Consider the following 23954-nt stretch of genomic DNA (forward strand, 5'->3'; position numbering starts at 1 on the left):
ATGAGAGATAGAAGGATAGTCTTATCTGTCATATGTGCACTGTCTTAACTGTTATACTTACTGTTACCTGTTCATTTCATTGAATTCTATAGTTTGACTTGCCTGTACATGGGTCAGAAATGTATAGTCTGACTGCTGCTTGGATAAAAAATGAAAATTGTGTTAATATACATTCATGTAGCTGAAGATGTGGAGCTTTTCTACTCAGGAACTCCACTGACAAGGGCCTGTTTCACCCAGTTGGTTTACCCCATTAACACACACAAATTGAAAAATTGGAAGTGTGTAAATGTAATTATGACTTTAAATTGTCAGATAGTTTTTATTTTATATGATGATAACACAAGCATCTGCTACTTTTCAGTTATAAAATATTAGGCAAAAATGAAATAAATCAAAATGCACTCCAAAAGAAATACTGCTGTAAAATCTACAGTATATTAGATCATCTTCAACCATTATATTCAGTAAAAATGAAACTTAGACTTGTCATTCCTGTTTGCACCTGCAAACTGTGAAAGTCTTCAGACTTGCCATCTTATAGCAGAAAATCAAGTAATAGCTGTCATTTCATGAAAACTTACCTCTCTTCACTAATTGGGCCTGCTGTGCTGAGCATCACTGTTGCTAAGTTTTCTTTTTCAGAGGTTACAAGATAGTCAGTCCTTTGATCATAATCAGTCTCCCAAGCCATAATCATCTGGACAGTACCCACCATTGTAGTGCATCACCTGCCTCCATGTCAGGCCTGTGATGAATTTATGGGCATCTGTCTAATCACCAAGATTACCTTTAAGGAAGTAAAGAAATCACTGTGTTTTATATGCATCAGAATATTATCCCAGAGAATGGAGAAGTACTCTGTCCATCCAACTTGACATATTCATTTTTTGATGGGTGACAAAATCTTCAGTTTTGACCTTTTCACTGTCCCCCAGTTAGCAAGTGCAGGTTCCATTTAATGAGTATCCAAAAATGAAGAGGGCACATCGTTTTACTCTCCCCTTTTTCTTGATCCTAGAAAGGAAGGTACCTGGAGGCTTATTCTAGACCTGCCAAGGCTAAACAAGTTTCTGCATATTACAAAGTTCAAGACGCTGCCCTTGTAGAAGCTTCTAAACCTCATCTTTCAAGGGGCATGGATGGTGACAGATTGTGTGTGCACCTTACCATTTGGGTTATTCACTGCTTCAGGAGTTTTCAGCAGATGTGTGGCATGAGTCATTGCCTTCTGTATAACGCATGGGGTACATAATCTACCCTTACCTGGATGACAGCCTGATTCAGGCAAAGTTCTGCCTCCCCCAATTCCAGACAGCTATACAAATCACTATGGATTGCATTCAGAAGGTAGTCTTAACCCCAACCTTTCTTTAGCATGTTAATGTTTCAGTACTTGTATTCTGCCCTTACCATTTTGGCTGTGCCCTTACCATTTTGCTGCCTTCTGGCTCCTGCCTTATGGGAGGTTTTAAATATTTCCTGCTTTGAACTTTTCCCAGCATTTAAACTATATAGTGCTTCAGAAGTCTAATATGACATGTGTACTGTTAATCCACCAGTCGGGTCAGTTTCATCGCCTCCCCTCTCTGAACCTCACTGCTTGGTTCCTCCAGTTCCGACCGTAGCCAGGCTTCCTCAATTATCTCACTCGGTTAGAGATATATTGATAGCTTCCCATAAATCTTCCACTCGAAAGATTTATTTGAGTAAGTGGAAACGCTTCTCATATTGGGCACAAGGAAAGGACATAGATCCTTTCACCGCTTCCATCCAACTAGTCCTTGATTTTCTAGCTGAACTCTTCCATGCAGGTTCATCTCCATCTACTCTTAAGGTTCAATTGGCAGCTATTTCTAATTTTCATGTGGGCATTTCTGAATCTGCCCTAATGTCCCACAAACTTTGCAAAGCCTTTTAGATCCTCCTTCTCCTTGGGACCTAAATTTAGTTCTTGCTTCCTTGATTCTTTCCCCTTTCGAACCTGCAGCTTCATGTTCCTTGAAATTATTATCATGGAAAACTCTCTTTCTGGTGGCTATCACATCAGCCAGAAGAATTTCAGAACTTCAAGCACTCAGTTGTCGTTCTCCTTATCTTTTGTTCCATAAGGACAGAGTTTACGTTTAACCAACCCGTCCTTTTGCCTAAGGTGGTTTCAGCATCAAATCTAAACCAAAGCATTGACCTCCTGTCTTTTTCCCAGAGTATTCAAATAGGTCTGAACAAAATTACACTGCCTGGATGTTCATCGTCAATTAAGGTACTACTTGGACAGGACGAAACAATTCAGAAAATCTGATCAGCTGTTTGTCTCCTATGCGGAAAGCAGAAAGGGACTTCCAGTTTCAAAGGTATCATTATCCAGATGGCTAACATCTCTGATTACCCTTGTTTATGAGATTAGACACCAAAACTGCCTAATAAACCTAAAGCCCATTCCACCAGAGCTTTGGCTACTTCTCTAGCCTTCCAAGACAGACTGCCTATTGACACCATTTGTGCAGCGGCTACTTGGGCTACTCCTCACACTTTTATTTCCCATTATAAGTTGGATTTAGCTTCTAGGCATAGAGCTAATTTTGGTTCCACTGTTCTCAGGAGTCTGTTCCGTTAGGCCACCCGGGACAAGGTGCTAGGGACGGTCCCATCCAGCAAGAATGAAGGCGAGATAGACAACTTAACATATAGAAGTTATGTTCTTACCATAACGTTCCATGTTAGTTGTCTTCTTCTCCTTCTTCTTGCCCCACCCTCCTTCCCCTGGCCTGGACAGACCTAGAGGAGTTGTGATCGTGACCTCTCTTTCTACCACCTCTTTCTTAGTCATATGCTATTGTGCATATTTTCTTTTCAGGATGTAGGTCACCCTTTTTCTTCCTGCTGTTAGGGGTGGATTCCTTTTACAGTTATACTGTTATTGATATAAGCTGGGTTAGCTTACAAACGAGATCTGAGGTAACGCTCGCCTAGCATTGTGGGATATAAGGGGAGCCTCGAGCCGGTGGAACCAACTCTCGAGCTTTAGAGTGGCAGTCGGGCCGAGGTCGGCTCCGAACCCATCCAGCAAGAAGAAGGCGAGAAGAAGACAACTAACATGGAACGTTATGGTAAGAACATAACTTCTATTTATCCCCCATTACCACAGTATGGTGGCGAGAGGAAAAAACTCAATTTCATTAACCTCAGTAAAAAAGACCTCCTTGCTGATGTGTCAAGATGGAGGAGTGCACATGACTTTCTTACCGTTTTAAAGACTTGTTTAGAGGAAATTAATTAGTTCTTTAAAATGAAAGGTTTGTGTACAGTAATTAAGCCTACTGGTCTGTCTCTTTAATGTAGATTCAGAAGAGGTGAGCAAAGATGAAAATGAACAGGAAAACCGAAGCTTCTTGAGTGCACGAGATCGGAGGAAAGGCAGGAAAGACAGAAGACCCACTGGAATGGTTTCTAAAACAGATGAGGTAATGTCATAGTTTCTTAACTTGAGGGTAATTGCTCAAAAAGATGTGTACATTGTGGTCATGATTCTGCGAAGTACGACTTTTTTTCCAGGGGAAACTTTTCAAATAAATATTTTGTGTGTCTGATTTGCACCTGAATAACAAGCACTTTTAAGTGCATTGTGATTTATGAAAGACTTAAGTGTGTGGGGGATCATCTATAATGCAGGTGCTTTGTTCATCTAGCAGAACCTTTAATAAGAACAGGTTTTGGAATCCGCTTTTCAGCTTTTAAAAAAAGGTTTAATTACAAGGACTACCTAAAATGGGAGGCAACACAGAAGTAATACTGTTATTCATGCATGACAAGATTATTTTTCAAACTTCAGTTTGACATTTTCAGAATTCCAGAATATATTCCATTTTTTAAAGGTGGTCAGTAAACAAAATGAAACAGTACTTATAAAATGGTCAAACTCTCCCTTCAAGACAGTTAAGGCACTCTTCAACATCATACAGAGAGAAATATTTTTTTTTCTTTATATTCCAAATCTCTCTTTCCTTTTTCCATTTTTCTGGGAAACCCTTCAAACTGCCTTCATCCTTCAGACTTGGCTCCATGGCAGCTTCTCTTCAGACTCCTGTCTGTACCTAGAGGTAAGGAATCTGAGTTTCTCCATTATATTCCCCAAGTTACACCTGCTCCCCATTCCTTGTCATGCAGAATATCTCTTTAGTGTGGCTGCCTGGTCTGTGTTTCTTAGGAACTCTATAATCTTCCCTCCCATGACATACCCTTTGTTACAAAACAGTAGATAGAGTTCTAATACATATATAGCATGTTTCCTATGCTCCACAGTCAGTAAACCAATTTGCATGCCCCCCCCCCCAAAAAAAAACATTGAAAGGGGCTATAATTGATGGTACTAAGCACAAAATTGGCCAGACCCATGTAAATGATTTTCACCTGGGTGCTGCTTGATTTTGAAATTGTAAGGCTAGAGGATCAAAGCCAATTGGGACTGTTTTGGTTGCAGTCTTTGAGATGGTAGCGTCGTTGCAGAGGGACATAGGAACCCAAATTCCCCAGCAACAGATGGTATTTATGGTAGGATATTCTCTTTCTCGCTAAATGATATTTCAGCATTGCTGAGTTTTCTACTTACAACAGATGGGGATGCTTATCCCCATCTATAGTCTGAAACAACATATGCACCTGTCTCTCCCTCAGATGCATCCATGTCCTCTAAGAATTGCTTGCAAAAGTTTGGAGCCCTGAATAAATTTTATGTTATTGTTTTTGCTTATTGAGGAATGTCGACTGGGGCAGGCCCTGTTTTTAAGGGAGGTCTGGGTAGAAAAGCTCCCCAGGTAATGAGAGAATGTACAATACATTGAGTATTAGAAATTAAACATTAAATGACCAAATAATATACTGTAGCAGAAACAATGCACATTCTGTGTACAATACAATGCAGATATATAAGCAGAAACAATATTGCATATCTTTTAGTTGCTTCTGCTTCATCCGTGTACTTATCCTTGAAGGGAACCGTACCCTTGGTCAAGTTAGTCGGGGTAAGTAATTGCAGCTAAAATCAGAAAAATGAAACTAGTGGTCTTAAAACTTTGTTGATGAGCTCAAAATCATGAAATCCCCTTAGTGTTCCAAAGCAACAAGCCTTTATTTGTCACAAGTTTGATCTAATCAGTAGTTGTGTGTGTGTGGGGGGGGGGGGGGGGGTACTTGCTGTTTTAAAATGCACTTTTAGGGCCCTGTTTATATTGTTTGCCATGAATAGGCTGGTTTAAAATTAAACAATATGTATATTTTCTGTACCTACTTCTAAGTATATAAAACCTGATATGTTTAACATTGTTAAAATATTCCAGATTTTTTGTTATTGAGGATCACTTTTCTGTGACCGAATAAAGGCTTGTTGCTTTGAACACTACGTGGGTTTCATGATTTTTTGCAAATTATTGTGACTGAGCTCATCAACAAAGTTTTAAGACCTCTAGTTTCTCCGTCCCCCACCCCCACCCCTAACACTCGTGGTAGTGAGGTTGGAACTAGACAGATTCCTGTGCTTGCTCATTTTTTTTTATTTATTTTTTTTTAAATCAGAAAAATGTGTACTCTAAACAGATAAAACGCACCTGTCACTTCTATAAAGTAAATACGTTTTTTCATGTACCATCAGTCCAAATACAGTAAAATTTGGCTATGTGTTGCTTGTTGTTTTAATGGATTTTTTTTAGCTCCTTGTTTTTGTTTAGTGGTTATTTTTGAGCTTATTTTTATTTTTTTTTTTTCAGGGAAAATGTGGTAAAAGCTAGTTAAGCCTAAAAAAGTAAACATTTGACCAGTTTATTAATGGTGTTGAAGTAGTCCAGTTTTGTTAGCATTTGGTTTCACTATCTCTCAGCCTGTCACATAACCCAAATAGCTGGTTTGTGCCATGCCTGACCTGGAGTTTGCAGTTTAGTGATTTTGCCAGTCTTGGTGCTGGGAATTTGAAACAGCTTGAACTATTTATAGTAGGATGGCTTTCCCATTCTACAGAATGTATTTACTGCATCATCTGGGTAATCCTTTGTGTATATGGCGCGAGTTTTAATAGTTTTGTCTATCAGCCTTTGGAGTATCACAGATGATGTTCTTCGTTTTCCATTGCTGCAGTCCTTACTATTGGGTATAGTCCGCATCCAGTCGGCCCGAATACCAGAGTATAAGGCTGACGTCGGTCAGGCGCATGACCGGCGCCATATCCTCAGTCTTTTTGCCGCGTGGTCCGATGCAGAAGCAGTTTTGCGAGTGCAGGTTGGCGTTCTGAAATATTTCGAACGGAGTTTCAGACCGAATCAGAGTTGGCTAAGTACCCGTTGGGGAACATTTTGGTTTTCTTGCCTCAGTATTTAACCGGATGTCAGAAAAAGTGAATAACTGTATTTCTTGTGGGAAACAAATTCCTCATAGGGATTACCATACATTGTGTATACCTTGTTTAGGCCTGAGCACGACGTTGTTGGTTGCCGCTCTTGTGCTAGGTTTAACAAACGACTATTAAGAGGAGGTTAGACTGTGCCAGATTAGTGTTTGGGAAGCGTTGCAATTATAAAATGCCGCCGGATGCTCGGCGCTTCGTCAAGAAGCGCAAGGACAAAACAGCGAAGCCTAGGGTTGATGAACCGGCAGTCCCGGACGTCGGTTCTTTAGGAGGCTCAGTGGAGCCAGAGGTTTTGCCAGGAGTTTCTATGGAGTCTCAGGCAGAAACTTTACTGTTACAGGATGTACCCTCTCAGGAGGCAGGCCAGGCTGAGGGGGCTTCTCAGGTAACTATTCTTCCCTCTCTTCCCACAGTAGTTAGAGCCTCTCCTTCTGTTGCCAAAACTTCTTTTAGAGGTAGGCCAAGTTCAGTTTCAGTAGGGGCTTCTCCTAGCCTTCGGGGTTCTGTACCTAAGAAACATATGCTTAAAATGGCAGAAGATTTGATTACTATGATTAGAGGTTCTATGGGCCCTCCTGATAAGAGGCCTAGGGTGGAACCAGAGTTTGACAGTTTTGAACAGGGTTCAGGGGCTTCTGAGTCTTCTGGGAAGATTTGCAGGAGTATCCTCATTATTCTGATTCTGATGTGGATGATGCCACTCCTTCGGCTTCTCCTCCTGAGGATTTTTCATTTTCAGAGACTCTGCATTCCATGAGGGAGCACTTTAAATGGGAAGGCCAGGATTACTCTGATTCCAGGAAGAGGCTTAGGGAATTCTTGTTAATACCCGAGCATAGGCCCTTAGCTATACCTCCTGTATTGACTGTGGTGGAAGATGTTTTTGCAGAGGCTTCCCTGAACCCTGATTCCTTGCCTCCTGCTCCTGTTAAACCTGATAGGTACTATAGGGTGCCCAAGCTCATAAGTATTTGTTTAAGAGTCCTAGGGCGGACCCAGAAACTGTTTCTCAGGGGCCTAAAGGTGTTAAAGCCTCTGTGGTTAAAAATCCTGTTCCCACTGACAAAGAGGCAAGGGCGTTAGATAGGTGGGGTAAGAAAGTGTATACTTCTTCCACTCTAGCCATGAGAGCATTGAATTGTCAGTTTCACATGCTGAAATATCAAAATTATCTCCTTTCACAATTGAAATCTAAGGTGGATGCTTTGGCGGAAGGTATTGATTGTAAAGAATTGCTGGATTTAGTTTATGTGTCTGAACAAGTGGGCAAGCATTCTTTGCAATGTGGTTTTGATGCTGTGCAGGCCTCCTCGAGAGTGGCTGCCACTAGTTCTGTGCTTCGGAGGCATGCCTGGTTGAGGGATCAAAATTTGGCTGAGCATGTTAAGACAAGGATTTTGGATGCTCCTTTACAGTCTGATGTGTTGTTTGGTTCACCTGTGGAAGCAGTTTTAAAGAAAATGGAGGACAAAGCTAAGTCTATGCAAACTGTTAAAAATTTTTTTGCAGGTACAGCCACCGAAGTTTAGTAGAAATTGGCCTGCTAAGGGGTGGACATATCCTGCTTATGATTCCCAGTCTAGGGGTAGGTCTAGGCGTGGTAGGGCAGGGCCCAAGGTTCTTTAGGCCTAGAACAGGAGTTCACCTGCTCAGACTTCTGGTGAGGGCAGGGTCAGTCCTTTCGTAAACAGACCCAATGACCTGCCTTTTCAGCTGCCAGTAGATTCTCGTCTGGCAGCTCCTTTGGAAGGACGACTGTCTCTTTTCAAAGAAAATTGGGATTTAATTACTCAAGACAGATGGGTGTTGGACATCATTCACCACGGTTACAGATTTTATTTCCATACAATGCCCCTTTCAAAGGCATGCCAGACGTTCCTCCTCCACAAAGAAAAGAGGCTCGCAAGCAAGTTTCTCAGTTACTCCAAATGGGGGCCATTCAGCCAGTCCCTGTATCAGAAAGGGGCCTAGGATTTTATTCTCGCATGTTCCTAGTACCACAGAAGGGGAACACGTGGAGACCAATTTTGGATTTATCTCTCCTCAACACTTATCTGGCCATTCCCAAGTTCAAGATGTTGACGTCACAACAGCTTTTACCCCTGCTGGGCAAAGATCACTGGATGGTAACTTTAATTCTCAAGGAAGCTTACCTTCATGTGCCTATCAGGCTAAGTTACAGGAAGTGTCTGCGGTTTCGAGCTGGAGATTCTCATTATCAGTTCTCTGCATTGCCCTTTGGCTTATCTACTGCGCCCAGAGTATTCACAAAGGTTCTGGCTCCAGTGATAGCTTACTTCAGGCTACAAGGACTTCAAATCTATCCTTATTTAGACGACTGCCTGATTCTGGCTCAAGAAAAGGAAGACCTTCTACAGCATCTGGAATATGTTATAGCAGTGCTAAGATGCCTAGGGTATTCTGTGAACGAAATAAAGTCCAGTCTAGTACCCTCTCAAGACATGTGCTTTCTGGGTGTGAGACTGCATACAGCAGCCCAGATGGCCTTTTAACCCCGGACAAACAAAAGAGTCTATCACTTTACTTCCATCAACTATCTCATCAGTCCGTGCTGACTGCAGAGACAGTCCTTCAAGCATTAGGGTTCATGGCATCTTGTATTCTGGTGCTTCCCAATGCCAAACTGCATATGAGGAAGTTACAATGGTATCTCAAAATGTATGGACACAGCACTGCCAGGATTTAGACACTGTCATTCAAATAATACCTTGCCTTCAAAGAGAATTTTTGTGGTGGGCTCAGGAATGTCACCTAAACAAGGGACTCTCTGTGGCCCGGCCAGAGGCGAGTCAGATTTTACCGACAGATGCCTCGGACATTGCTTGGGGAGCTCATCTAAATGGAAAGTGGATACAAGACAAGTGGCCTGCCAGACTACAGCATCTACATATCAACATGAAGGAGATGTTAGCAGTCCAGTTCGCATTACTGGCTTTCAAGGAGTTACTTCTTCCAGGGCAGGTGTTGATTCTAACAGACAACACAACTGTCATGTGGTACTTCAACGAACAAGGGGGAACACATTCTTATCCTCTGTGCAGGCAAGCAATGATTTTATGAGAGACTGCGCTACGCTTGCACCTAACTCTTCAGGCAAGGTTTCTGCCAGGAGCACAGCACTCCTTAGCAGATGTGTTAAGCAGACAAATCATGGATCCCCACAAGTGGAAACTGGATCTTCATGTATTTCAGAAATTGACAGTGTCATGGGGAACTCCAGACATAGATCTGTTCGCTTCTCCACTAAACCACCAGCTGCCACAGTTTTGCACAAAGGGGTTTCATCACACAGCTTGGAAAGTGGATGCTCTGTCTTTCAGTTGGACGAACCTTCATGTGTATGCCTTTCCACCTCTGCCTCTTCTTCCAAAGGTACTGTTAAAGGTCAGACAGGACAGGCCAGGGATGATTTTCATAGCTCCAGATTGGCCTCGGCAACACTGGTACCCTCTACTACGGAGTCTGGTAAAGAAGCCTCCATGGCCTTTACCTTTGATTCCACATCTGTTATCCCAGCAGGACGGTCATCTGCTCCATGTCAAGCTTCACTCTCTTCATCTGACAGCCTGGCATATTCTGTGTTGAAACACAGCAGGTCTCAACTTCCTCAACAAGTTTTAAATGTGATTATGGAAGCTAGAAGACCTAGTACAAGGAAAGTGTACGCAGCAAAATGGAAGAGATTTTTATTTTGGAGTAATGCAAAGAATTTGGAGATTTCTGAGCCTAATTTGACTGTGGCTCTTCAATATCTTACTGAGTTGCTGGACAAGGGTCTGTCCTTCTCTTCCATTAAGATTCATGCTGCAGCAATCTCAGCTCACTATGATTGTGACCCACCATTGTTTTCGCATCCTTTGTTCAAACAGTTTCTTAGAGGGGCAAAACATATAAGACCTCCACGTAGAGCTCCTACTCCTGCTTGGGATCGCAATTTTGTGTTGGAAAAACGTACTCTACAACCTTTTGAGGCTGCGGCTGCTGCTGAATTGAAATATTTGTCATGGAAGACTGCTTTTTTGTTGGCTATTACTTCTGCAAGAAGGGTGTCTGAGTTGCAGGCCCTTATGGCAGTCGAGCCCTTTTGATTTTCCATAAGGATAGGGTATCATTACGTACTAATCCTTCCTTTATGCCTAAAGTGGTTTCTAGTGTGGCTTTAAACCAAACTATTCATTTGCCTACTTTTATGCAGACCCCAAAATAAAGGGGAAAAGATTTTGCATACTTTAGATGTACACAGGCAATTGCGTTATTATTGAGCAGGACTAAGGATTTTAGGCAGTCTCAGCAGTTGTTTGTTTCTTTTGCTTTGAGTTCAGGGCAAGCCTGTGTCAAAACAAACTATTTCTAGGTGGATTGGCTTTTGCATTGCATTTGTTATTCCCATCATGGCAAGGAGATTCCTGCTGCGATTAGGCCTCATTCCACTAGGGCTACTGCCACTTCAACAGCATATCTACGGGCGGTGGCAACTAAGGATATTTTGGAAGCAGCTACTTGGAGTTCAGTGCATACTTTCTCTAAGCATTATCACCTTCCTATCTACTCTAAGTCTAGGGCTGGTTTTGCCACAGCTGTTTTGCAAGGCATGTTGTCAGCTCCTGCTTCTTTATGATTTGCCAGCCTCCCTTACCTCTGCTTTGGGATTCTACCCAATAGTAAGGACTGCAGCAATGGAAAGCGAAGAACATAGTACAGTTTTGTACCTACCATAAATGTAGATGTTCGAGGATTCCATTGCTGCAGTCCAACCCTCCTCCTTCCCTCTGTGTTTAGGGGTGGTTGTGTAGGTGAGTTTACCTGCTTATATTTTTGTATATATTGTTCATGTTTTGGTGCAGGTATTTTGGGCCTTGTCTTTTTAGGGTCTTCTGACATCTGGGGCAAGAAAAGACTGAGGATATGGCGGTCATGCGCATTAGTACCCTGACGTACTGACGTCAGTCTAATGCGCCCTGACCGACGTCAGCCTTATACTCTGGTATTCGGGCCGACTGGATGCGGACTATACCCAATAGTAAGGACTGCAGCAATGGAATCCTCGAACATCTACATTTATGGTAGGTACAAAACTGTACTTTCTGTAGAAACCAAAAGGCAGGACTGTAGGGGGGAAACTTTATTTTTCCCTAGCTTCCAGGTCTATTTTAATTAGCCAGTAGTTTTTTTGTTAAGTCCAAAGTGGACAGAAACCGAACTTTGCCTAATTTCTCAACCAGTTCATGCATCAAGAGCATGGAATATGAATGAAAGTTAAGCTTTTTATTTTTCTGCAACTTTTACAAATCATCATGCAACCCATACTACTTGGAGACTAGTACAGTTGGGGCTCTTCCACTCACTTTGGGATTCTTCTGTGATCCCATGTTTGAACATTTTTCTATACCTCTTGCTTAACTCGTTTGGTTTTGGGACCCTAATATTCATTGTAATTTCAGATCTACTTTCACAACTAGCAAGGTTTCTGTGCTGTGTCAGATTACACTATTTCCCAGCCAACCCTAAATGTCTTAATTCCAGAGTACAAATTATGTTACTTAATTGTTCTGAAACCTTTAGTATGTCTTATGTGTTTTTACTTCAGGACACCATGTAGGTACTTGAAATTCTACAACCTTCCTACAGAAACTTAAAGTTCTCTCCATGGTCTTAGAATATTTATGAGATATAATTGGTCTTGTTTTGTCTCCCACACCACTGCCAGTTGTCTCATTATGTAACTCACTTAACTTTTTCCATAGTTTCAAAAGTCCATCATTAGTTTAAGGTGCTTGCTTTCAGCAGTAGGTAAAGAACAAATACTTTATCCCCTGGTTTGATTTCTCTTAGATGAGCAGTTTTGTTGTATACTGGAAACAAGATGGGTTACATATACTGTCACAAGATGGGTTGCCAACTGGCTTACTGACAGAACCCACACTGAAAGTAGCAGAATCCAAATCAGACTTCAGACCAGTGACAAGTCGAGTACCACAGTGTTCAGTCCTGGGTCCTCTCCTGTTTGGTATCTACTTCTCTGAAGTACAGGCTAACACAGAAGGTTTTTGGCTAACTAAATTCGCAGATGACTGCAGACTAGGAGCCATAATCAAAACTCCTAATGATGTGGACATCCTACAAAAGGGCCTCACTGAGACAGATGCCTGGTTGTCAAAGCCATGGTCTCAAACGCAGTGCCAGAAAGTGCATTGTCATCCCCTTTGGTAAAAACTCTGTACCCATGAACTATCACATAGGCGGTAGTCTACTTAACACCGAAAGTGTGATGAGACCTTGGGACACAGGTGGAAAGTAGTCTCTCCTTTGATAATCACATCACCACAGTGGTCAGGAAATCCTTCTATGTGGCATACCTCATCACAAAAGGTTTCTCATCCAGAAAAAGAGGTCATTGTTCCCCTCTACTCATCACTCATTAGACCCATTATAGAGTACAACACCCCTTTTGGTATGTACCTCACAAGACATCTACAACAACTGGAAAGGCCGCAAAAATACCTCACAAAGAGGATTACTGGCCTCAAAGAGATGCCTTACGCAGACCGACTCAAAAAACTCCAGCTTTACTCCATTGCATATCGCCTACTCAGAGGTGATCTCTGCCTAACATATAAAGCTATGTCAGACCCAGAGCTGTTGGATATGCTCCACTTAAAGAAATTTCAATCCCTCAGAGCTACACACTCTAGGGACCTAAACTTTGTCACCACAATAAACAGAACATGCTGGAGGGATAGATTCCTGTCCCAGAGACTTCCCATACTCTGGAACAGACTACCTGTCTATGTCAAACAGTGCTCCTCATTAGAACTCTTCAAGAAAAATCTTGATTGGATGGGTAATAGGAAATTCAACCCGGGGATCTCTTCTGTGCTTCTGCTTGACAGGGGTACAGGAAAATAATTTTCTTGGGTGACGAAAGCCAGGGTACCTTTTTGGCTTGGCTTGTATAGGGCCTAGGGCCAGTATCCTAGTACCTACCTATGAACATATGAACTGTGTAATGTGTCTTCTGAGATGTCTCCTTATGTTCCTTTACTGCAGTCATTATAGTTCTGGACCTATCCTGCAAGATAAGAAAATGCTCTGTCAGATGTTTAAAGGGGCATTTTCCTTCTCCCATGTTTCTTTTTCTCTATCTGGTTATCTTCAACAAGTATAGTAACACATTATTTTTTTGGTTATATAGTTTAATTGTTGCTTAGATCTGTGTTGAAACTGTTGTCTCACTGTTCCCCTGATCGGCAAATATACAGAGCTGAGAATATTTTTTTGGTTTTAAAGTTTGTACTGTTAGTTTTTGCTTAGATCTCTGTTGAGGCTGTTTTCCCCACTTCACCCCCATTTTCTGCTGTCTCTTCAGTTGGCATAGTAACAGCTGCATTCAAATTGCTGGAACCTGTGTTCTGAGAGACTGCCTTACATATCTGCAATTATACAGAGCTGAGTATAGTTTTTTGGTTATAGAGTTTAATTGTTGCTTAGATCTGTGTTGAAACTGTTGTCTCACTGTTCTGAGAGACTGATCGGCAAATATACAGAGCTGAGAATATTTTTTTGGTTTTAAAGTTTGTACTCTTAGTTTTTGCTTAGATCTCTGTTGAAACTGTTTTGTCCCACCCACCCTCCCTATTTTTGGTTTGTAGTTTAAATTTGGTGGCTTTTGCAATTGCCCGCCCCACTGTAGATTTGATCTGGGACACTCCCCCCGTCCCATCTCTTTACCACATTCTACCTAATAAACTCTTTCTGCACTTGCTTTTAGTCCTTTTTAATTTAATTGCATTTTTTTAATCTGTGTTTGGTCGAATATTGCTGCAAACTCAAGTGTGCTAGCTTGCAGTGCATGTGAATTGTGTTTTACTACTGTTTTTGCTACTTTTCTGTAAAAAAAAAAAAAAAAAAAAAGTAAGCCTGTATCCTACCTTTCCTGTAACTAGTGTTCCAGATACAGATTTGCTGTATCCAGGACTGTATGTAAGCTTCTGAGTCCCCGAAGCCTTTCTGTGTTGGAGGGAAGCCTTCTAGCTTATCAGTGGGAGTGGTAAGCACTAGGTAACCTGTCTATCACATAAGTAGTGGTTCTGGCCCAGAATTTGTAGTTATTGGCCGTTTGGGCAATCTCTTCCATCTCTCTCAACTTTCTGATTTGAAAGCCTGTATTTGCACTTGTTTCTGTCCTGTAATACTCATCTAGTGCAGATACAGATTCTTAGTTTAAGCACTTAAATTTGCTTGTTCATGCTCAGCACTTGTTCAGAACTTGTAAGCACTAAATAAGCTACTAATTACTATAGCACTCTATCTTCCTCATTACCTAGAGGAAAACAGTTTTTGTACTTACTTTTCTCACTTGCTTAGAGAAAAACAGCTCTTGTACTCACTTTCCTCACTTATCTAGAGGAAAAACCCTGCAACTCTCTTTTTGCGCACAGAGCAGCGTTGGGCAGTGCCGGTTAGCTGGGGTATAGTATTCCCGGCCCCACAAAGTCTGTGCTGTAAATTTTCCCTTAGAACTAGGCAAGCCTCAACTCAAGTGCTTCATATCAGCTGCTCTTATTGCAGCACTTGCAAAACAGAAATCAGCACTTGTCCTAATCTCCTAGACAGCATTATTATTCTACAGATTTCCTAGACAGCACTATTATAATATAGCATAAGACCCTCTACCATCCGCAGGACACAAGTTCAATTTACTCTTCAAAGCATGTCCAGAGGTCAGCTTCAGGTGTACTCTCCAGTTTATCTGGTGGAATTTGGCATCCTGAGGCAGTGTCACAACTGCCTCGTGTATACAGACAACCCTCTCCTCTTACCTCTAGACACGAACACTTGTGAGAGATGCAAATACACAGCCAGACTGGAGGCTAAGCGCTCTCAACCCATGACTGTAACAGACAGTCAAGAGGATAAGGGACACACTTACATCACACCACCTGTCGCATATGAATCTGCAAAACAAGCACTGGCAAAACATACGCATAAATACACAAAAACATATTCGGAGGCACTAGGTACCAATCTGAAAAAGAAACAGTGCCCTCCAAAGCAGACAAGCAAGCAACCTGCACCCCCAAACACAAGCCAGAAAACACATAATTCACCTCAGCAGTGTGCCTCACAACAGCCCTTAAGGCAAAACACTATACCTAACACGCTAGTAATAGGAGACTCTATAGTAAGGCACACGGATGTTCCACGCACCAGGCTGAACAAGAAGGTCACTGTCATTTGCCTGTCGGGTGCTCGGATCCGCCACATAACACAGGCACGTAGGTCACTCCAGAACAAGTACAAGTATGACGCTGTCATTGTACATGTTGGTGTGAATGATCTAAGATGTACCTCCCTGGACTACATGAAAATAAATATTGAGGAGCTCTCTGATCATGTAGCCCAAGCTGGTATGACCCTGACCTTGAGTAACATACTACCTTCACCTAGAATGATACCACAATACAAAGACAAAATGATCAATTTCAACAATTGGCTAACTTCTGGTGTCATTCTAAGGGGATCCAGTGTCTGTCTGCCTGGGATGACATGATAGACAAGCCTCGCTGTTTTGCCAGAGATGGGTTGCACCTGTCACCCCTAGGTTTTCGAATACTGGCCAAGGCTCTTGCCGTCCCCATAGTGCCTTTTTTAGGCAAGGCACAAAGGACAAACCAACCACCATAACAAGCACAGGTAACCAAAAACTAAGGGTAATGCTACTCAATGCCAGAAGTCTCAACCTCAAAATGGACACACTCAAGGCTCTCCTCAACATGGAGAAAATCGATGTTTGTGCAGTGACTGAAACCTGGTTCAAGGCTCAGGAGAGCACCCCAGCACTGCCAGGTTACAATTCATATCATACCTTCCGGCCTCAGTTACTGGATCGCAGTACAAAGGGCGGAGGTGTATCCATATTCATCAAGGATGCCCATATCTCCAGGTTAGTAGTGCAGCATGATGCCCCAGAGTTCATCCATGCGCAACTATCAGCAGGCAAAACCACATTTCAAGTCGTAGCCAGTTATAGATCGCCCACCATGTCCCAAGATGCTCACTCTGCATTCCTTGAGACATTGGAAAATATAAAGGTCCTACCCAACACCATAATCTTGGGTGATTTCAACTACCCTGGTATAGACTGGGTGAACTACCAATGTTCCAACTCCTATTCTCAGCGATTCATAGAATTTATAAATTCAAATGCCCTTGAACAACTAGTATGTTCCCCCACTAGAGGGGACAACATATTGGATTTAATCATCACAAATATGGGCGCCCATTGTACAACACCTGTTATCACTCCCTCCTTGGTCAGATCCAACCACAAACTGATAACCCTGGACATCCTCACCCCTCCACCTCCCCCAGTCAAAGAAACCATAGTCAAAAACCTTTCCAAAGCAAACTTCAAACTACTTTCATCCGAAGTGGAAAGCTTCACTATTCCCTTGCAGAAGGATAATGATATCCAGGATGCGGAATCCTACACCAAGGCACTCTGTATGCATCTTCAGGATTGCTTGGACCATGCTATCCCAAATAAAACCAAGACTCCTTCCTCAAGCAAGAAGAAACCAGTCTGGTGGACCCCAGCCATAAGCAAACTTTGCAATAAAAGGAGGAGACTTATACAAAAAAAAGCCAATTCTCAAGTAGAAAAATCATCCCTGATCAGCATTAGTAAGAAATTGAGGGCCCTCATCAAGTCAACTAAAGCTAATTTTGAAAAGAAAGTTGCCAAGGATGCCAAGGATAACCATAAGGCCTTCTATGGCTATGTCAAAAACCTAAATGGCAATGCTCAGGTCTGTTCTGAGCTAGTACAAAATGGAACAAAATACACTGACCTGTCTGATATTGCCAACATCTTGGCTGACATGTTCAGTGCAAATCCCCCCCCCCCCCCCACCACCACCACCTACAGCGCCTATTACCATTCCAGGGGATTGTGTAAGTCCAATTATTACTGATACGTTGGTTAACAAGGCTCTGTCTAAAGCTAAAAACACTGCCTCCATGGGACCAGATAGTGTCCCAGGTTGTGTCATACGTGAGCTCCAAAAGGAATTAACCCCACGTCTTAATACCCTGTTCAGTCTCACCCTCTCCACAGGATATGTGCCCATAGAATGGCGCACGGCAACGGTGGTCCCGTTACACAAGGGTGGGGCCACAACTGACCCTAGGAACCTACCGACCAATAAGGCTGACCAGTCTGATCTGTAAGGCTATGGAAGGCTATGGAGCGAATCATTATGGAACTCATAAATGGAGAGATTGGGAACCTCCAGTCGCTGGACCCCACACAGTTCGGCTTCATCAAGGGCAGATCATGCCTCCTGAACCTGGTGGATTTCTTTGAGACAGTTACTCAGGCTATAGGTAAGGGAAAGGAGGTACATACGGCTTACCTTGACCTTGCTAAAGCATTTGACACCATTCCCCATTCAGGTATTATTGATAAGCTCACCAGCCTGGGCATAAACCCTTACGTCACAAGATGGATCGCAAACTGGCTCTCAGACAGATCCCATAAAGTAAGAGTAGCAGGATCTGTCCGAATCCAGACCAGTAAAGAGTGGTGTGCCTCAGGGCTCTGTCCTGGGGCCCCTCCTGTTTGGCATATACTTCTCAGCAGTACAGGCAAGCACGGAAGGGCTGTGGTTGACTAAGGTGGTGGACGACTGCAAACTGGGTGCTATAATAGAGTCTCCGGCCGACATGGAGATCCTCCAGAAGGGCCTAAATGAAACTGATGCATGGTGTCAAAGCCATGGTGTCAAGCTGAATGCAAAAAAATGCGTAGTAATCCCCTTTGGAAAAAACAGAGTACCCGCAAACTACAACATAGGAGGTAATCCCCTGAAATCTGAAGAAGAAATAAGGGCTCTAGGGACCCAACTAGATAGTCAGTTTTCCTTTGATAACCATGTTGCCAAAGTGGTTAGAAAATCCTTCTATGTGACCCATTTGATCATGAAAGGGTTCGCATCAAGATCTAAGGATGTAATGGTGCCCCTCTACTCTTCCCTCATCAGACCCATTATTGAGTACAATGCACCAATTGGAATGTACCTGGCTAGACATCTCCAGCAGATGGAGAGACCACAGAGGTACCTAACCAAGAGGATTACTGGCCTCAAACAGTTGCCCTATGCAGCACGATTAAAAAAGCTAAGACTGTTCTCTGTTGCATACCGCTTTCTCAGAAGTGATCTCTAACGTACAGAGCCATGTCCAACCCAGAATTGTTGAACATGCTCCATCTTAGCAAAACCAGATCTACTCCAGTTACACGCTCTAGGGATATAAACCTCAACACAACAGTGAATAGAACATGCTGGAGGGATAGATTCCCTTCGCAGAGACTTCCCTTACTGTGGAACAGGGTCCCGATCTACATAAGACAGAGCCCCTCACTATTCCTCTTCAAGAGGAACCTTGATGAGTGGATGGTTAACAGAAAGTTCACACCGGGGATCACACCAACAGCACTACTAGATAGGGGCCAAGGGTACTAGCTGCTAGTACAAGGGTCTAGGGAACTACTAAAGGGGCGGTGAATACCGCACAACGTGGCTGGGCTAATATATGCCTTCAGGCAGATAGCCCAGTACCAACCTATGGTAGCTGAAAGCTCCAGACTGAAAGAGTCTGGAGGTACAGTAGCCCAAAGTTCAGAGTTGTTGAATTCCATGGGTTCACATTCCATAGCTTTTTATGTACAGATTCTTTCTTTATGCTTTAAGCAGGTTAACATTAGTAGTTTTTATAAGTACAATGTTAGCAATGATGTTTTTTTTGCCGTTTTCTAGAGCAATTAAAATAAACCAGCTGAGATGGTACCATTTTTATTTTATCTGCAGTCAAAAAATACACTTGGGTGATGACTTTTAAGCTCTTGCTGTGCAAATCTAACTTTGGGTTTGATCTTTCAGTTAACAGACATTCTGCTAAAGATTTAGGGTCACTCTAGAGTACCAACTTAAGTTGCTAAAGAGTGTCCTCTTAAATTTGTATGGAAACAAGTTCAAGAATTTTTTTTTATTTATGCTAGGTTCTAGCCACCATTTCAAAATATGCATTAAATCAGCAATTTTTGACTTTAGTAATCTGTCCGTAGTAAATGTCCAATTGGGAAATTAAGGGACCGTGCCATGGGTGAAGCCCAGCTGCAGACAGAATTTATTGTTTCAGTATCTGTTAGTTGTGTGTATCAGTATCCTTCAGGTTCTTGTATGTTTTTACTGGGTCCCAAGTTAAGTGTGAGGACACCATCCTTGTCTAATTCAGCTTGGAGACAGTTTTCCTTAACTGCTAATCTCTCTCTAAATAAGCATCCATGTTGTCTTTATAAATTTTGCCAAGAGTGCACTAGGTTTCAGGACTCCCAGCTAGATGTAAGGTTGGCTTAGTACCACCGATGTCTGTTGGGGGCTGATCAGGCATTGGACAGGCTACACATCTTTCCTGAAGATCATGTCGGTGGTGGTCAGTGGCTGCACTTCATTCTTGAAGAGTCGTAATAGAGTTCATTGAAACCTTATTACAGTTCTTTTCATCTATTTTGACAAAAACACAGCACCTATAGTTTCAAGGTACTAGAGTCTTTAGCTTCACAGAAGACTTTTAGAGAAAAAAGTCTTAAAGCCACCAGAATATTCTAACTGACATGAAGACGCCCTGTTGTCTTGGCAAACCCCATATGAACACAAGGGTTTCTGCGTTTCTTGCAAATTTGTCCAAACAAGTTGAGAAGAGACAGTATTCCAGGAGAGTTTTAACAGTCATCAGTAATTACTGCTTCATTATTTGCATCTATTTTTAGGGTGGGAAAACATGAATCTGGCAATGCACCTTAAGGTATCTTAAGGTTTACAGTTTATAACAAAAACATTGTTCTGCCCATTGGATTCACCAGTGTAACATCTAGCAGTGAATAAGTAATAAGAACAGGTTCTGTTTTCAGCTTTCCAGCTTTTAAATGAATTTTTATTTAGAGGGAGACCTTATGGTGGAGATTAACTCACAAATAACAGTTATTCTGGGACTGCTAAATCCTTTACCAAAGTTCAGTTCAGCTATTTTAGAATGACATATGCAATGTTTTTATCAAATAGTTAGCAAACAGAATAGAACAGTGCTTACAAAATGTCAGTATTATACATAAAGACCTTCTGTACTGTCATACAAAGATATATCCCTTAATTCCTTTTTATAGCACAGCAGACCCCCTTTCTTTTTCCAGTTTTCAGGAAAACCCTTCAGACTATCTTTGTCCTTCCAGCATAACACTGAAGACTCCTTTTCAAAATCCTTTGTATAACTGGAGGTCAAGAATCTGATTTTCTCCATGGGTAATGACCATACAGTTGCTCCTCTTTGGTTATAATGGAGAGATTCTCTCCAGTTTGTCAGCCTCTGTAATTTCTAAAGAGTTCTGCAGTTCTTTCCCATATCTTGCCTTTTACTAGCTGAGGTGGCTTACTGGTAAATTGAATTGTGTTGGCTATGGTGTACATGGTCCTTGGTTCAAGACCCGCAAGGGCTGTTTAATGAGTGCAGTAGTGTAGCGGTTAGAGTGTACACCTTGCATGTAGTCATTCACTAGAAACAGCAGACAAAATGTGACCATAAGTAGTGCATTTCCTAGGACAGCAGTTACTATTCTACTCTCTGCATGTGTGTGTGAGAGTGTGTGCGAGCGCGCCCTTGTGACCCAGTTCATGGTTGAAAAGTATCCACGGGCATGCATCCACGAAAGTCACACAATGAGTAGCAGGTTGATCAGACGTCTTCCAGTGAAAATGGAGAAATTTTTAAAACCCAGTAAAAGTGATCAGTTTCAATAAAATTATGGTATTGGCTAGTATTTTGGATGTCAGCAAAGAATAACTTTTGTCAAAGTAAGCAGAACTTGCATAGAAAAAAAGAAAAAGGAGCATTGTCAAGGACGAAATTTGCAGGTTAGCAAAAAAAATAAAAATAAAAATTTCCTAGTACAGGTGATGGTTTCCAGTAATACAGAGGAAACAGGTGCATTCAGTGTTTTTTTAAAATAAGTGTGATACTGAAAAAAATATCCAAATGTCAAAAGGCGGGGGGAAAAAGCTTTAAGTAGCTATTCAGGTGAGTTGGTAAAGCTGCAGAAATCAGAGGTTGAAGTGAAGGAAAGACTGTCTTAAGTATGGGGCTTCTCAAGAAGAACTGTTTAAAATTTTTAGAGCTGTAAGACCCAGCAAATAGAGAAAACCTGAGAATCTGATGTCGTCAGTCTTCACTTAGACTGTGGGTTCGGTTCTGTATCTTGGAACTGACTCTGCCATTACCCCAGTCATGCCTTCCAAAAACTCTTGAGCTTAGCTCTACTCATAATGCTCCTCTCAAGATTACTACAGATCTCCTTTGCCACTTTAAGTGCCAGACACGTTCCTCTCCTGTCCGCTCTCGAGCTAGCAATTTGTCACTGTAAGTGTAATTTTATCCTTCTTTCAAATTCTTAACTGAGTAGCTGTCCCTAAAATCTTATTCTTTACCCAGCTCCTCTTCTCTTAACTTTACTGATGTATTTTTTCTTCAGTTTACCATCATTGGTATTCCCCGTCCCTTTTCTTACCTTTACTGTAATCTTCCCATACCATTGTTGGTACCTCTTCCCCCCCCCCCCCCCTATCCTTTTACTGCTAAGGTAAATCTGTTGTACCAGTGTTGGTATGTTTTTCCCTTAAAAAAAAAAAAAAAAAAACTTCCTCTTCTCTGTGTGTGTGCTTTTTTTATGGCTGAAAAGACCAAAGGCATTTCTGGCTTCAAGAGATATCAGAATTGTGATCGGAAACTTCCAAATTCTGACGGACATGACTTTTGTGCATATTGCTTGGGCCTGGTGAACCTTCAAACGGACTGTGCAGTCTGTCATGGCTTTAGTCACTGGGCCTTCGTAGAGAGGAAAAACAAGTTAATCTTGAAAGACCCGGTAAAATCTAGCTTTGATGAGGCTATATTTGTGACTTCTAAGACTGATGTTAGCTCCCCTTCTTCCTCCTCTTCCTCAAGGCATGAGGGTTCTAAAAAGAGCAGCCTCTCTGTTCCAGCACTGTTGTCGGAACCGCCTGTTATAAAGACCAAGTCTTCCCTGGTTCCCACAGTTTCAGCAGAACCAGATGGAAAGCAGATGGCCCTCATCAGTGCCATTGATGCCAATCTCTGCGCTGACAATTCCGGCACCCACTACTTCCTTGATTCAGACTCTCTCACCCTCTTCAGTTCCACTGATCTCGGAAACAAAGGAGTTTTCTTTCAAGGATTTGCCTTGCACAAGGTACTCCCCAAAAATTGACCCCTTTGTAGACAGACAGCCAAGCCCATTCTTGGATAGACCCCAGTCCCTGTCAGTCTCTTTAATCTTTTCCACCAAGAGCCTCACATAGTCCGATGTTCTGAGACTAGTAAACCAGCTCCTGCCGGCAAGGGGGATTAGCCACTTCGGTTCCTAGCACTTCTGGCTTTGGAACTTTACATATCTCTAACCAAATTCCTGGTTCTGACAGTCCCGGTGTCAACTGTATTGGCACCAGTGAGAGTCTTGTCTCTCAGCATCGATAACTACCCTGAGCTCTTTGGATCCGTCGGAAATTGAGACCTCTCGCCGTCGGGGCTTTGTTGTCAGTTCTGGGGAGGGTGGCTCGACACCAATCTTAACAGAGCTGTCCATGCTTCTTGGGGCTTTGGCACATGTAAATTCGACTCCAGCTTCGGGCTCGGGGGCAGTTATCTCGATGCGGGATGGGACCACGGTTTCAAAGGAGTCTGTTTTGATTCCGGGCTCCCATTCTTTTTTGGCGGGCCTACTTTTGGGGCCATGGAGAGGGCCTTGTCCACTACTGGATCACAGTCTATTCCTCTCTCGTCAGAACAGCATCCTGATCCTTCCCCTTGCCCAGACCTACCACCAGCTTCTGACCTGGAACAGCAGGCACAGAAACCGCAGGATTCGAACGTGATTACATCCTCTTCAGAGACCTCCACGGCCAATCTCACTGAGGAGATGCCCCAAAAGGGAAAGTGCAAGAGGAAGCACTTGGACTCTCCCGAAGAGTCTTACAGAGAAGAAGCTGAGTTTGATGAAGAAGGTTCCCCAAGGTCACTCCAGAAGATGTCTCATTCATTGAAATTCTAGAGATCCTTAAACAGAGGGATGACTAGACTTCCCAACAGCCTTCCTTAGAGGAGTCAGTGTACATAGTGGCTTTCCGTGCCCGACCAGCTACTGCTTAGATCTCTCTGCCCGCTGACAATCTAAGTTGATTGCACAGTGGGCTTTGAAGATTCCTGATTCCATCGAAACAATCTGTAAGAGACCAGACCATATATTGTCAGCTTCTGTGGATCAGCAACATTGGGCTAAAGGGGTGCCAATAGATTACATGGTGATTGCGGCAGCCACCAAAAAAGAACTTGCTGATGAAAGTCCTACTATCTATCCTCTTAATAATGAGTCTAAGTCAATGAATAGATTCAGGAAGCGCGTATACATTTT

The 23954-nt window shown here is 42.5% G+C and overlaps 1 protein-coding gene across 1 annotated transcript in view; it reads left to right on the plus strand.

Annotated features, from left to right (window-relative positions):
- Window positions 1-23954, plus strand: part of PPP1R12C (protein phosphatase 1 regulatory subunit 12C) — a gene marked incomplete in the record, with an annotated part of 1670410 nt that overhangs the window by 1086709 nt on the left and 559747 nt on the right. The window contains 1 exon segment of the mRNA XM_044059211.1: window positions 3343-3464. Within this exon segment, the coding sequence (XP_043915146.1) occupies window positions 3343-3464 (122 nt within the window).

This window comes from Protopterus annectens, chromosome 17.part0, assembly GCF_019279795.1.
Source record: "Protopterus annectens isolate FY-2018-M chromosome 17.part0, PAN1.0, whole genome shotgun sequence".
NCBI lineage: Eukaryota > Metazoa > Chordata > Ceratodontiformes > Protopteridae > Protopterus > Protopterus annectens.